This window comes from Cyberlindnera jadinii (assembly GCF_001661405.1).
Source record: "Cyberlindnera jadinii NRRL Y-1542 unplaced genomic scaffold CYBJAscaffold_3, whole genome shotgun sequence".
NCBI lineage: Eukaryota > Fungi > Ascomycota > Saccharomycetes > Phaffomycetales > Wickerhamomycetaceae > Williopsis > Williopsis jadinii.
In genome coordinates this window covers 706,179-721,319 of record NW_017963654.1, presented here as the reverse complement: position 1 = coordinate 721,319, position 15,141 = coordinate 706,179, and the positions used below count along the sequence as shown (strand labels likewise).

At 41.2% G+C, this 15,141-nt stretch overlaps 6 protein-coding genes across 6 annotated transcripts; 3 read left to right on the top strand and 3 right to left on the bottom strand.

Annotated features, from left to right (window-relative positions):
• Window positions 1–1,734: 1,734 nt before the first annotated feature.
• Window positions 1,735–3,752, bottom strand: SEC39 (Sec39p; the record flags this gene model as incomplete). The annotated part of the gene is made up of 1 exon (XM_020217330.1): window positions 1,735–3,752. Exon 1 carries the CDS (start codon window positions 3,724–3,726, stop codon window positions 1,735–1,737), a length of 1,992 nt encoding a protein of 663 aa, XP_020071927.1. The 5' UTR covers window positions 3,727–3,752.
• Window positions 3,753–3,879: 127 nt separating this feature from the next.
• Window positions 3,880–4,794, top strand: CYBJADRAFT_171895 (uncharacterized protein; the record flags this gene model as incomplete). The annotated part of the gene is made up of 2 exons (XM_020216271.1): window positions 3,880–3,904; window positions 3,959–4,794. 2 exons carry the CDS (start codon window positions 3,880–3,882, stop codon window positions 4,792–4,794), a joined length of 861 nt encoding a protein of 286 aa, XP_020071926.1.
• Window positions 4,795–5,205: 411 nt separating this feature from the next.
• On the top strand, window positions 5,206–6,905 carry CYBJADRAFT_166668 (uncharacterized protein). The gene is made up of 2 exons (XM_020214576.1): window positions 5,206–5,675; window positions 5,716–6,905. The coding sequence occupies exons 1-2, from the start codon at window positions 5,243–5,245 to the stop codon at window positions 6,852–6,854; spliced, it is 1,572 nt and encodes a 523-aa protein (XP_020071925.1). The 5' UTR covers window positions 5,206–5,242; the 3' UTR covers window positions 6,855–6,905.
• On the bottom strand, window positions 6,895–8,969 carry CYBJADRAFT_171893 (uncharacterized protein; the record flags this gene model as incomplete). The annotated part of the gene is made up of 3 exons (XM_020216270.1): window positions 6,895–6,911; window positions 6,935–8,460; window positions 8,518–8,969. 3 exons carry the CDS (start codon window positions 8,967–8,969, stop codon window positions 6,895–6,897), a joined length of 1,995 nt encoding a protein of 664 aa, XP_020071924.1.
• A 541-nt stretch (window positions 8,970–9,510) lies between these two features.
• On the bottom strand, window positions 9,511–10,180 carry CYBJADRAFT_166667 (uncharacterized protein; the record flags this gene model as incomplete). Its single annotated transcript, XM_020214575.1, has 1 exon — window positions 9,511–10,180. A coding segment is annotated over one exon (157 nt), but the record flags the coding sequence as incomplete, so codon positions are not given.
• CAT8 (DNA-binding transcription factor CAT8) lies at window positions 9,913–13,340 on the top strand (the record flags this gene model as incomplete). Its single annotated transcript, XM_020213605.1, has 3 exons — window positions 9,913–9,938; window positions 10,106–12,973; window positions 13,124–13,340. The coding sequence occupies 3 exons, from the start codon at window positions 9,913–9,915 to the stop codon at window positions 13,338–13,340; spliced, it is 3,111 nt and encodes a 1,036-aa protein (XP_020071922.1).
• Window positions 13,341–15,141: the final 1,801 nt, after the last annotated feature.

The following is a 15,141-nucleotide window of genomic DNA, read 5'->3' as shown; positions in this document are numbered from 1 at the left end:
AAACTTTGAAAAATATGTACCCAGGACAAGGTGAAGTAGCTGTGACTGCTTCAACAGGACTGGCAGCCGTTAATATCGGTGGTATCACTCTCCATTCATTTTCGGGTATTGGTTTGGGTAAGGAAGATGCAGACAGTCTAGTGAAGAAGGTGAGAAGAAATCGGAAAGCTAGTCAACGGTGGAAAACTGTACGGGTGTTAATTATTGATGAAATCTCCATGATCAGCGGAGAATTATTTGACAAATTGGACCACATTGCCTGTGAATTACGAAGAAATGACAGGCCATTTGGAGGAATTCAAGTTATTTGTTGTGGTGATTTTTTTCAACTACCACCTGTTTCTAAAGAAGAAGAACAGGCAACGTTTTGCTTCGAATCAGACGCTTGGAAAAGATCTATGAAACTAACAATCACTTTACAAAAGGTGTTTAGACAAAAGGGTGATCTGGAATTCATTGATATGTTGAATGACATGAGGTTAGGGAAAGTGACTCCACAAGCCGAGGCGAAGTTTAGAGCTTTGGAAAGACCATTACCCGACAATGAAATCGAACCGGCTGAATTATATTCAACAAGAAGTGAGGTTGAGAGGGCCAATAACCTACGGTTGAAAAGTTTACCGGATTCAGTACATGTTTACAATGCTACAGATGGTGGTACGCTTACTGACCAGACCGCAAGACTGAAAATGCTGTCTAATTTTATGGCACCTGATCAGTTAGAGTTGAAGAAAGGAGCACAAGTGATGATGATTAAAAATCTTGACGAATCGTTAGTAAATGGATCATTGGGAAAGGTTATAGATTTTGTGGATAAAGACACGTATCTCTGCTATGAAAAGATATCAAGCGAAGGGTTGACCGAGGAACAAATCCAAAGTGAAGTCGAGAAAGCAAAGGCAAAGGCATTAGAAGGATCTACAGGACAAGATGAAGAAGTTTATGAAGGATTAGAAGAATCTGTATTCGATTTCTTGAGAGATATCAAGACTGATGATCCGGAAACTAGACGATCTATTGACAACAAGATTAGGTTAATTAATGAGCTTAAATCTATCTCAAAGGGTCATAAACTACCACTTGTTCGATTCTTAACTCCAGATGGTCAATCGCGTGTTGTGTTGGTAAATCCAGAAACATGGACTGTTGAGGATGAAAAGCAGACGCCATTGGTTTCACGTACTCAATTACCACTCATACTTGCATGGGCACTCTCTATTCACAAATCGCAAGGTCAAACACTTCCAAAAGTGCGTGTTAATTTGAAAAGAATATTTGAAAAAGGCCAGGCATATGTCGCTATTTCTAGAGCTGTTTCAAGAGAAGGATTACAAATTCTCAACTTTGATCAATCAAAAGTCTTTGCTCACCCAAGAGTTGTTCAGTTCTATGAGGAATTAAGCTCTGCAGCTGATGCCTTGAACATGGAGCAGGAGACGTTTGAAAAGTTTGAAGCTCATCCAAATAGCAAGGTACATCACAAGAAATACTCCACTAGAGAAAGGCCTCAAAGATCAAATAGCCATCGAAAGACAAATAATACTATGCCTGGAGCTTATCCACAATTTGAAGACTCTGACGATGATAAAATAATTGTTGGTGCTCGTAGGAGCAAAAGATCCCCAGGCATCACTGTTTCACCGGACGGACAATTCAGTGAGGTTGTTAGCAGAGTTCAGGCGGAGGACTACATGTAATTAGGGACAAAAACATATCAATTGAAACAAATTGTAGTTAACCAATGGAGTTCTTCATCCATCCCAGGCCATTGGAGAGTAAATTTTTGATTGGTGCACCGTTACCTTCTTGCATGATTTCATTTGCAGTAGAACTCAATGCTCTGGCCAATCTGGACTCTAAACTTCTAGATTGAGGTTGTTGAGGCTGATTGTCAAGTACAGGTAACGTTTCCTCTCTCAGTGCAAGGTCCATATCAAGTGATTTCCATTGAGTGATAACCACCTGGGAATGTTGGATTGGACAAATCAATAATACTTGGGATAGCAGAGAGAGTTGCTTTTCAATGATAGACTCAGGAATCTCGGTCTCCAGCCATTCCGGAGAGACATACTTGGCCACTTGGAACCATGTATACCAGTGTTCGGATTGAAGCACCTCAGATGAAGACATGATAGTTGATGATGCCAAATCATATGCATAGTCAAAATCACCATGCGCAAGGGAAGAATCGATACAGAAGCATCTTAGTTCTTCTTTTGAAGGGAAGGAGCTCTCTGGAAGACCATGGGATAGTTGGGTTAACAAGTGGTGCAGACCATCTGGATCAGTATATGCACCATCATTCAATTCTAGTATCTTTTGCACTAATTCTCTGACGTCAACAGTAAGTAAGTCTACTGGTTTGAATGGTGTTCCCCTTTTGAAGTAGATTGAATAGTGGAACAGTTTATCCACGGCATCCACAAATGTTAAAAGCTTTTCAACTTGGTTTGATCTTGGAGTGATTATCTTCAATGATTGATAGGCGTTGAACAGCTCTCCACGGTCCTTTGAACCATTGGTTGCCGTTTTAAAACAATCCCAAAAATGTTGGATGATTATTGGTTCATCTGACGCTTCAACATCCAAATCATCATACAGTTTCAATGAGAGTAGTTTATCCAGTATAAGTCTCTTTGTACTTGTGCTATCCAGATCCGGGAATATAGCCTGCTTTAATAGGTTGAAATGTGCAAGGAGTTGTCTCATCTCCACTCTTGATGCTGAGTCTGTAATTGACTCAAATTTTGAAAGCTGTAGCTTGTAATCATTGGATATTTTCTCCAAATCACCCAGTGTCTCATACTTTAGTGGGAACTCCATTGTTGACTTTACGATGTGTAATGCCCTTTCAACTGATCCATTTGCAGTACTCATCTTCATCACGTTTAGTGTGCTATAGATAGAATCTAATATTCTCGAATCTGGGGAGTTGAAGTTGTAAAACACTTCAAGGATAGCACTTATGGCGTCATCCTTGTGCTCTACTTCTGAGAATAACAAACTGATAACCTGATTGAGCAATATGAGCTCATCATGATCAACCACTGGGTGTATCAGTTTCAACAAGATATCACGATCCAGCGATGTCAAATATGTAATGAATTGCGGTTGTAGTTGCTGAGTTCCCGTGATTCTAAGAGTTTCAAGAATCAACTCTACTCGTTCCTCTGTTTTCAACTCTTCGAACTGCGATAAGCTAATATCTTCAGCTGTCGTTATTGATCTTAGGTAATGCAAGGGGACCAACACTGCAGAGTTCCATTGACTGAATTGAGTATCTTTCTTAACAGAGTGAAGAAGAACGTCCTCAAAATCGAGTAAGCTTGATGCATCCAACTTCCTAGCACGAGATTTGATAAAGGATATCATTGTGGTGTCGTCCAGTCCGTACAGCGTGTCATCTTTGTTCAGTTTGTCCACAATAGCGGTTAGTCTCCCTTCTAGCACCTCTGGTGATAGATCCAAGCTTTGCAATGCGATAGGGTCATCAGTAAGAGACGCTGGGATGTCAACAGCGTCAGATTTTGGCAATTTGAGCCATTCATCGAGGAATAGCAATTCCTGTGAAGGAGTCAATGGTGGAGTATAGCTCAACAACGCTTGAAGGACAATTCTCTTCTCGAAAGGCGCAACCCTTAGCAATTCTCGTACATTGGTAAAATCACCATCCACTATGAGATCAACAAGGACTACAAGAGCTTCAAAGTCCTGTGGTGAAGTCATTCTGATCAGATATATTCCACCCTTTGCAAATGTATTTGTTGTATGTTCTCGAGTGGTTAGGAGGGAAAAAAAATTACGACCCGAAGTAAGGTGTTGAAGTAGCTTAACAGCGAACAGAGCCATAATATCAAAAAAGAGCAATCATCAATTATCATGGCACTAAGACAGTCGGAAAAAGGTGTGTTTTCTCTTGATAGCGATATTAATCGTGTTACTAACATTTGTCATGAAGATAAAGTACTTCACAATCGTATTGAACCGCAGCGTATGCTTCCAGAAGGGACGACGGTATTTGTAAAGAGTGTTATCGACATCAATGACATCCAACTCGGTGTGCTATGCAATGATGCACCGGATATAAGTGTTGAGGAGCTGAAGAGGCTACGTGTTTCTCTAATTGAGAAGTATTCCATGGCGAAGACCAGTATTGAGCATTCGATGATTAGGTACAGTAGGGTGGTACAAGACTATCAGGACTTGACCAATCTATTGAGTGATTCCACGATTTCGAAGAAACGTGAGGAGCTGACGACGATCCTGTTCACTGCGAAGAAGTGTATAAATGAGCTTTCAAAGAAGAAGAAAGAGATCGAAGAGATCAACAACTACATTGGTAATTTCAGCGGAGAAGTGAAGGTTGAATTCAAGGAGGACGAATTAATCAAACACTTTGGAGACTATGCGGACAAAGTAAAGGAGTCACTGATTCAGACAGGGACTGGTGACGATGCTGTGTATTCATTGAATGCGGATGTTTCACGGCCAGTGCCAGAGCTCGTGCAGCTTCAGCAGCACCTTCAGCGTAGTGTTGATGAGTATACACTGTCTATTAAGGCATTGACCGAGAGCTATAAGGAGAAGGTTGCCAAATTCAACGCAATCAAGAGGATCATGGGCATAGAGGACGAGCCTATGGCAGATGCTGATCAGCAGGTGGATGACGTTGAACTTGTGGGTATTAATGATGACGACGAACAAGTCATTGAGTCTGGGTCAGATCTTGACGATGAGAAGGTAACAGAAACGTCTGGTGAAGGAGATGATGATATCGCTGGTGACAGTGACTAGGAGCTATATACACATTGCCAATTAGTACTGTTGAGTGTTGAGGATGTTTGGTTAGAATTGGGCTTTATCAACAGGCTTAGTCTAGTCCCAAGTCTCGGGACTTTGTTTTCCAAGAAAAAAGGCACTAAGGACTAGTCCCCACCCACACTGTAGAACTTTCTTTTTTTGGCCGAATCGCGTCATGGGAAGGAGACACGTTCTTCTCGTGCGACTGCGCAGTCAAGATTCTCAAGGTTTGAAGCCCCTTCCTTATTAGGAAAGAAGCCTTCATATTACGTAATCATAAACGCAAGTTCCTGTAAGATAAAACTTAGTTTTGAATAATGGGGGGTTAGTAGTGCTGAAGTCTGGATTGTTTACTTATATTTGTCTACATCCACCCTCTTCTTTACTACGAATACAAATACACGTAGATCTTGAACACAAGATGAAAGAGCTAAAATGGAAAATGGTTGAATTTAGCCCACCAGGGAGCACAAGAACTTCTCGATCACCAATAACATCGAAGATTCAAAAACCACGACATACATCGCACGCCAGCTCTGTAAGAGTTCCTTTAGGCTGTTTGGATCAGAATTTACTTCAAAGTGAAAATACACAGGCTTCTATCTCTGATGAATGTTCACCGATAAGTTCCAATAGTGTGTATCAAACACCGACAGTTTTACATTCCGGTGGTAGTTACAGTCAGACTGGCACTAGCTCAAGTTGTGTTCAGAACTCTTTTCACAGTGAATCGTCACCAGCTGTTCTTCCAGTGTCCGGCCAAGAACGTCAAGATAGTATGCTGAACCAACGTGCTTCCTCTTCTGCTCCCGTCACATCAGAGAGCAGCGAGGATCAACACAAGAATGCTGGTGCGTCAGAGAGTCAAAGTCAAAGTCAAGTTGCTGAACATATCTCTGAGATGGGGGGGACCAGTTGTTGAATCTGAATCAACTGACAACTCCGATATAACTAATCGGTTTTCTTTTGGTGTGGGACGTCATCTCCTTGCAGCCAAACTTTTCATCTTCAGAGGTGTTTTACAGTTGAGATTATTCTTACCGGTCTCCAATGTCAAACATCATGAAAAGGCAGTGTTGGAGCAACTTACAAACCTATACAACAAGAACTTCAATCCAAGGGTGAAGCTCAGGCGCCAAACTTTACGGAGCAGTTTGTTTCGGTGGTTGATCCAACACGGTGGGGCGACCCCAGAACTTCTCGGTATTAAACCAGAATCGAGGATGCTTGTTGTTCGTTCTACAAATGGCGCAACAAGAAGACGAGAACCTTCTATCGCAGCTACTGAAACTCATGATGATCAAGAAAGATGGTCGTCGGAATATACCCACAAAAGCTTTAAAACTCCATTAGAAGATATCGCTTCCAGAATCGTGCAAGATCTGAGATTATACCGCTACTTCTTAGAAGGGAAAACCATCGAACTCAACAAAAGTTCCCGTGAATCAATTCGGCATGGTACCAATGCCTATGCAGAAAGGGAAGCTGATAAATTTATTAAATGGAAGAAGAGTAAAGAAGGTGCTCCTAGTAATGATGATGCTTTATTGTCATCCAGTCCAACTGAAACTTGTTCAGATATTACTGCTTTCTCGGAGAGACATCAAATCACATTGGAAGACCTTAAGAATAAAGTGATGGGTGTTTATGATATTAACGATAAATCACGGATGGATGGTTTGGATGCGTTCTCCTTCACAGCCCATGGATTAGATGACTTCCGTAATATCTGTATCCCAGATTATGACGGGTCATTAAAAAGATGTATTGATAAATGCATGAACTTTGAGATTGCAGGGCTTCAAAATGTTGATCAAAAAGATATCGATGAGGTTATCAGTACTATAAAAGGAAGTTGTGGTGGTTACGGTCTGGTGATTGACCCGAAAGCACCAATGGCCCCTCTGCAAGCAATGAAGAGCATTGCTTCCGCTACATTAGATTTGAAGCGGGAGCTGGACTCCAACCAGAAACAACTCGAAGAAAAAATCGAGAAAGCGATGCAACTCATGCATAGTATGATAGAGCGCTTTGACAAGGAAGATAGTAGCTGATGTAGAATAACTATTTGGCAAACCAATGAATATATGATTATCAAGATAACCCATATACTAATACATGTAGAAGTTAAGACTTTCCAAAAACTTCTTGTTGTCATCGTAGTTGTAGTTGATTCCGTCATCTTTGTCAGTCACAACAGAGAAGAAGTCTTGGACTTGCGTAGGAGTAAATCGTTCAATCATCTCTCGTATGAGTCTTGATCCGGCAGTCGTTGTAGCAGATACATCATTCATCCTGTCGTGATCTGATAGCGCTAGGTTTGTGCGTCTTTGTATAGGATTGGTACCTTGCAGATTGTTGCTTGATGATTTATGCGTATCGAATATTCTCAAAACTGTTGTCTTGTGAAACTCACTGACGATCTTATGAAATGTGAGCACATCGTCTGACATTGTAGTTTTCTCAGATAACAATGAGTACCTTTTCTCTCTAGCCTCGATGGACATGCCCTCCGGTGGATTTATAACGATATAACAATTGTCACTCTCTTGAAGTTCTGTTCCTGTGTCGTATTGGTTCTTGAAAATGCGCAATTTAGAACCAAAATTAACCTTCGAAGAAACAAGCTCACAGTGATTAGGACGAAGATCAATATCATCAAGGTATTCTTCAATTGATTTCTTCTTCTCAGGTTTGAAGTACTGCGCAATTTGATTTGGCCTGAAGCAGTTCATCAAATTTAGTAGGAAAACGGAAACAATAAACTGGGAAGAAAGTTCAGATCTATAGAGATCGTTCGAGCGCTTGTCCACAACAAAAGGAAACGTATTCTCAAGTATACTGAAATCCCATTCAACTCCAATACGACCAGAGGCAGATACGTAATTACTCTCCTCTTTCTCCTGCTCCGTCATCTGTGCAGGATCGCGACCTTGCGATATCATATTGTCCAGTACATTCTGAACGAAAGCAGCGTGGTCATTTGCTCTCGAGCAATCAACATCGGACGACTCCTGTGATTGATCACTATGCTGTGTTCGATCTATTGATGTTAGAACATCATTTGTTGTTTGCAAAAGTCTGTGAGATTTGTCAATTTTCAAACTTGAGAGCATCTGATCTGACAAGCCATCCGTGTAACTTTTATCACCGTAAATCGGGTAAAGAGGTGGAGGTATTCTTCGAAACAGTTTGACAGTTCTCATCATATCAAGTAGTTTGGATTGTTGTAACATTGTTGTATCTTGAGTGGATCCGCCAACTGCCAGTGACAAGTGAGTAAAGAATCCTTCTGCATTAACAGCACATTGATATTTTAAGGAATATCCCTTTGGACCAAAGTACGCATCATGAATGGTAGTAGGTCGGTTGATTGGTTGATCGATACCACCAATAAACTGTGCCACTGTTTTGGCATCAAAGTTTGCAGTCTCTGCTGCACCTGTTTTATCTCTTTGACGTTCGTTCACTTTTCTATATATTGCATCTACACTATTCTTCAAGTTTTCCTCAGTCAAAGCTCCAAGGTCCAAATACAATTTCTTGTATACCTTTGCAGCAAGGTATTCTATGGCTAGATTGAAAATTGTTTTGATTTTGGTTTCATTGCAGCCAAAATCACGAGCAATTTGTTCATAGGTCGATGTCGACGATAATCGCCTGGTTTTGTTAGTATCATCTAAGAACCCAAACAGAAATAAAACCAGCATAACATACCTCAGAATGACCTTCCAAACAGTAAGATTATCCACAGTGCCAGAATGTCGATTGTGAAGCACAACATTAGGAAACTTAATGTAACAAGACAGTGCCCTAATCTCCATCTGACTGAATCTGAAACACGACATAGTTTCCTGCTCGTTTAAAAGCCTAAAATCCAAAGAGTCATGTGGGTCAAGCAGAAATGATTTAGGTTGTACAGAATCCTTTTCACTCTCAGCAAGAAGAGCATCTGCTGCGGCTCTGAACTCGAGATCCTGTGCCAAGGTCGTCCTGATTTGTGAACGATACAGACTCTCAAGTTTAAGTAGAGCACTTTCGTATATTTCGAGAGATTCAGAGGTTTCCATTACGAGCGAGCGATACCTCTTAAAATCTCTTCCTGCCTCGTTTAGTAGAGCCAAAACCTTTGCAGCGCTTTCAATCCTTTCATGTTTCCGTTTCCCCATGGTTTTGTCTGAAAAGTTGCCAACGCTGATAGAACATTTAGTTGATTGTCTTTGTTTTCTTCTAAGAAGCGCGTAGCTTTGCCTCAACAACAACAAAGCGTTAAAGTTGGAGTCTACATGGTTACCATGGTGACATAACGCCAAAGGGGACAACCACTACGGATGATTTTAACAACCGCCCACTCCATACAAACTTTCAACATCCAAAAGAGGAAAGAACCTTGGCTGGTAAGAAAAAAAATTAGTCACCCGCCGAGCCCTATTGATACCCCAAATCACATTAGCAAGCTATACGTCATAAGCTTTATTTTTTTCTCTGGGAGGGAGAGGGAGCAATATTGCGCACTCCGTGTTCCACTTGGCACCAAACAGGGAGGTTTTAAGGCTTATTCGTTTCCCCTATGGCCCAAAAGAGAGAATACGAAGCCCGTAATTTCATTGGACAAGCGAGCCGACAATAGCCTCCTCCCGCCTAAAATTTTCTCCTTCTGCCTACACATTTCCCACGCTTAGATCTACCGAAAAGAGGTTTCAAACAAAGAAAAACACACGGGACAAAAAGACAGAGTTCAAGTTCCTCAACGAGTGTGTCTGTTTGTCTCTTTTCCTTCCCATTTTATCATTTTCATTGTAATAAAAAAAGGCAGAGGCACAATACAGCACAATCTTGTCAAAAGGAAGCAAACTCCAGTGAGGAAGGAAAACAGCCAAAAAGACTTCTCTTTTGTCCAGTTTTTTTTTCTTGTCTCGCATTCTCGGTGCTGATATTTTTTTGTCTTGTCCCGGCCCCCCTCAGACTGCCGACGCTACCCCAGACTTTTCTTTTTTCCTTTTGATACTTTCGCTTTGAAGAAGACGAAAAAAAAGTTCAAATACAAACCGACCAAATCGTTGTAAGACTCATCCAATTTTGGTGAACAGAATACCGCAGCTTTTCTCCCTTATGAAGGACAATAAAGCACCGAAGACGTGAGTATCTTTCATTCATTACACCATCACAGCCACTGGATGTTTGTCGTTGTCGCCGTTGAGAGTGGCGGCGTGCGAGCCTAACCAAGCTTCTTTTGTCTGCGTGTGTGTTTTCGCAGTCTTCCATCCCCGACATAGTGTCGATACTAACCCCTGGCGTGATTTAGAAAAGTTATACGCACACCAGGATCGCAAGTGGAACGTGTGGCCCAGGCGTGTGATAGATGCCGTCTAAAGAAGACCAGATGTGATGGTAAAAGGCCTCAGTGCTCGCAGTGCGCTGCTGTTGGGTTTGAGTGTAAAGTGTCGGATAGACTATCCAGGCGTGCGTTCCCAAGAGGGTATACCGAGACGTTAGAGGAGAGGGTTCGAGAACTAGAGGCTGAGAACAAGAAGCTACTGGCACTGTTAGATCAAAAGGATGAACAGATGGATCTGCTGTCGAAAGTGGACTCAACAAGACAGCCACTAAGCTCATCGAATTTGAAGCTGCTGAATACGTCTCATAGTACACGAGGCGATGACTCGCGCATCGTTGGAGACTCCACCAATTACATCGACAATAACATCGACGAAGGACATGTACATACAGGGCCTGGCTGTTGCTCAAACTATCCACACTCTGTCCACGAAAGACCGGTATCTATTGCTGGCTCAGTGGATTTGGAAAATGGCGATTTCACAGATGATGATTCTATGTCATATGCTGGAAGCGTTTCGGACATTGACCACGTTTGCAACCCGAATAGTGTTTCATTCGAACAGAGTCAAGCACCAGGACTGAATGCTGCTTTGGCGATTGCTAGAATGAATAACGGTGGCGGCAAAAGGTTACAATTGGCAAATTTGGTTGCAATGTCCGTTCCAAGAAGCACAGAAGAGACTTTATTCATTCCAAGCTTATTATCCAAAATTGGTGAAGTTCATGGATTTGACAGTAAAGCCTGTCTTTCAACGGCAAGCACAATGGCTGCGTTGAAGGAGATTCCAAAAGTTTCCAAGTCAGTCCAGCTGAAACAGAACAATGTTATAAATTTCACAAACATTAACTTCAAGAACATCTCTTCAGCCGAGTCAAATTTGTTCTTCAACAACTTGAAACTGCCATCAAGTGTACAAATTGACCAACTCATCACCGTTTTCTTCCAAGAATGGGGGACAATTGCACCAATCATTGATAAGAATGACTTCTTGCAACACTATGTTCAATTCTCGAGGTCGTTGGAGAACAAGTTTATCGATAATACAATGCTACACAAGGAAAGATTTGGTGCTATATTGATCATCGTCATTCAATTAGCATTGTTCTCGCAGAAAAATCAAGATGGACCACACTGTGACCGTGATTTGATTCTATTTTATGACTACTTGATTCATCAGTTGATCAATTCTAATATCGCAACAACATGCTCTATCCAATCTTTACAAATACTTTCCTTGGCTCTGTTGTACTGCTTGAACACAGGTGATGTGATCACATCATATGCTTTAAGAGGGCGTGTGATAACAATGGCCCAACAGTTGAGATTGCACAGATGTCCTTCTGCTGTTCTGGGAAATACAGGTTCAGCAGTGTCAAAGTTCCAACAAAGTGAACGTCGTATTTTATTTTGGTGCATCTATACTTTAGATGCATTTGCATCTTTACAACTCGGTGTTCCTAGATTATTGAAAGATTACGAAATTGAATGCGCATTGCCATTTGCTAATGATAATCTAGATGATGACAATAATGTGAACATCCTTGTGGTTAACAATAACAAAGTGAGTCTTGTTGGTAAAGTTTGCAATTTGTCTTTGGCAATTATGAGATACTCTAAAGTTTTGGGAAATATATTGGACTTCATCTTCAAGAGACATTCCAAATCGAGCGGAAGTGGGTTGCTACATGAACAGACTCTTATTCATGAAGGTTTGTTGGATTCATGGAGACGCGATTTACCACCTAACTTGAAGTTCAATCTTGACGTGAATGGAATGCTGAAGGACACACAATTATCACAGCAAGATTCTAAAGTGTCGTTATTGGTTTTGCTTTATTATAACGCCAAAATGCTGATCCACCTTCCTATACTGGCATCGGAAGTGAATGGCTCTCGTGGAAGTGCATCGTATATCGTTGTTCAGCAGTGTACCATGGCAATGTTGAATATTCTATCCAACTTTTATACAAAGAAGATGTATTATTTGCCGGTGCCAATAAACATCACCAGAACAAAGACACGCTTGGCTGTCCTAAGTGCAAAAGGTGCACTAGAGTATACCCGTGGAGGTGCTTTATTCCAGGAATCGAAGAGTGTTCTACAGGACATTGTTAATGAATTGAAGGATGAAAATGTAAATGAAATACCAGGAAATTTGTCAAAGAATTGTGTCAACTTGTTGGAGAATGCCGTTGAAGCAATTTTGGCATCAAAGAGTGAAAACACTAGACAACGTAATGGATCTATCAGTGAGAAGAAGACCAAAGTTAAAGCTGAAAAGGCAACAACACCAATACCGACTCAACGTAATAACAGTGGATGTACCAATCCGTCGCCATTGCACAATTCGCAAGACTTCAATATTGATGTTGATGATAATTCAATCTCTCAGATGCTATCACAACTGGAGTCGGTACCTCCCATTGTCTCAGAGAGCTACGCATCATCCGTTACTAGTCACAGAATACCAGTCTCCATGCAAAATAACGGCAACAACAATGCATCTAATGGCAGTGCGTTCGGCACGCCTCTAGGGCAGTCACATTTCGATTACTCCATGAATAAAGTGGCACCATCTGTCGTATCCGATGTCAGCACTGATGACCATATGGAGTTAGATTTCGCTGCAGATGGTTCCTTGGGTTTAGCTCCGTGGTTAGACTTTGACCTTCCTATAGAGTTTGGTGCTGGTTCCACAACTACATCTACAAGCAATTTGGCAGCTGGTGGCTATACTTCCTATAACAATTATGCTGCTGCCGATGTTAAAGCTGAACCGCAAACCCACAGCAAGAAGGGTAGTGCAACTCTATTTGATTGGCAAAACAGTATGTAAGTAGTGATTTGGCCCAGTGACGATTATATATAGGTGTCTATGTCTTTATCATTCTAATTGGCCTCGTAGCGTCTATTGTTAGTGTTAAATAACTTAAATGATCTCTCTATCTTAACGTTTGTATGCGTGAACCGGATCCTGGGCAGTGTGGCTTGGAGACTGAGCTTCCGCCTAAATGCTGTCACATCATGGAATCATGGAGAAGTGGATCATTGTAAGTTGAAATCTGATCCCTCATGGTGGTTGAGAGTACCGTCTACGAAGCAAGATATGATGCTCAATATGAACGAGGTGCCTGAAGTATTTGGATCCAGTGTGGACATTAGTGGACATTCTATCTTCGCATTTACAGTTGCTGTATGACTTATCAATGTACCTGGTTAAGCATTACCAATCCTCGAGTCCCTTAAGAATTGAATAGACGGCGCACACCCCATCATACATCCTTTGAGCAATTGGTGGATCGAAGCAATTGAAATGCTTGATGATTCTCATCTCATTTTATGTCTTTCAGTAAACAAGTAGATGTTCCTCATCTAGTCCTACTATGATCTTTTTTGTCTTGTTTTTGGCAATTGGGAGATCGAATGTAGATTCATGTCAGTCGTAGTTTGCTGATCTCTGACGCACCATGAGGTGGTGATATTTCCTAATGATGAACACAAGTTTTCAAACCATGCTCTAGGTGGGTGTAATTTGACGTTAGCGTGAGATCCTGTACCAGTCCATACATCACCGGTTTTAGCATATGGGCTATGGCAGTATTAAACCTTGAATTTACTGTTTCATCCAAAAACATCAAATAGATATATACAAGCTCTGCACATCATCGCAGCCAACTGCAAAAGTATACACACTTATAGAGGTTCTCAGACAGACAAGCTTTTAAGTGGCATTAGCTTATCAGGGATCGACATACTGAGTTGTTACTGCAGTGATTTGGGACATACATATGGTCTAATATGAGACACACGCCCAACATAATTTACCACAGCAATTAAAGTACCTTGAACTTACGTGTGAATTTGACGTCCTTTTAGAACTGAGAAGAAGTTAATTCCAGTATCTGTAACGAGCCATACAGTTACGTATGTCCATTAGAGCCTACAATCGGTGTTAGTTGCTTCACGTGTTAACGCTAACTGTGTGTGATATTCCAAGGTAAAGAAAGGGGTACTTGGTTGCAGTTCCTTCATTACTGATTTGCTGTGGCTAGCATGTACTCCAAAATGGGTGTATCTTGAAGGGATCGGCGTCGTTGTTCGAAAGCTTAATAATTCTCACTTTACATTCCTTCTCCTTATGGTTTGTGAGGATTAACTCTATGAACTTTATTTCGCTATACCGTTTTGATCCATTTCTTCCGTACCAAAGTTCTACTATCGTCAACAAGGAGTGAGTACGACTTTGCGGTGTTAGTAATACAGAAATCCTTAAATCCACATCGGCTTGGATCCTACTGTTGATTTAGTAGTGTCGAAACTCTTCCACGACGTGAAGAGGACACGATTCGGTTTAATATGCACCGAGGGCCAACCTAACACTAGTGGAGCGTATGCAGCATGGACCATAAGTACGACGCCTACACCTTAGTGGTTGAAAGCCGTGACCGCTTATACGCCCACTGCTTAGACCATAAAAAACTTAATTGTATTGGAACATCTCCAGGTTTGGTGAGTAGCAATTTGGTGTAGTTGTGTACGAGGTCCATATTCGAATGGTACCAAATTATGATTTGGAAAGCGAAGTATATTGCAAGCTGGTTAAAAGTTCCAAGCATGTAAAGTTTTAAATTGTTAGTTACTGACACAGGTTGTTTCTGCATATTGGATTTTTTTACTGCAGTTGAAGCCTTTGTAAAAGTCGTATTTTTACCTGCAACTGGCACTGGGGCCTTGGGCTGATGATAATATGGTCTCTCTGAGTTGTGTGGCTTCTCTCCAAGCAATTTCATCTTTTTGTAAGTTGCCTTATTGCAAAAGGGACATATTTTAACTCAGAAGTTACATAGAATTGAACGTTAATCACCTTTATTTTTGTCCTTACTTCAAATCCCTTGTTTGTAAGTGACCGTTTACGTGTGACCTCTATTGTCTGATAAGATTACGCCATTGGCATATTGCTGTTGGTTCGACACTGTCAAAGACGATACAGCTGTTTCTAA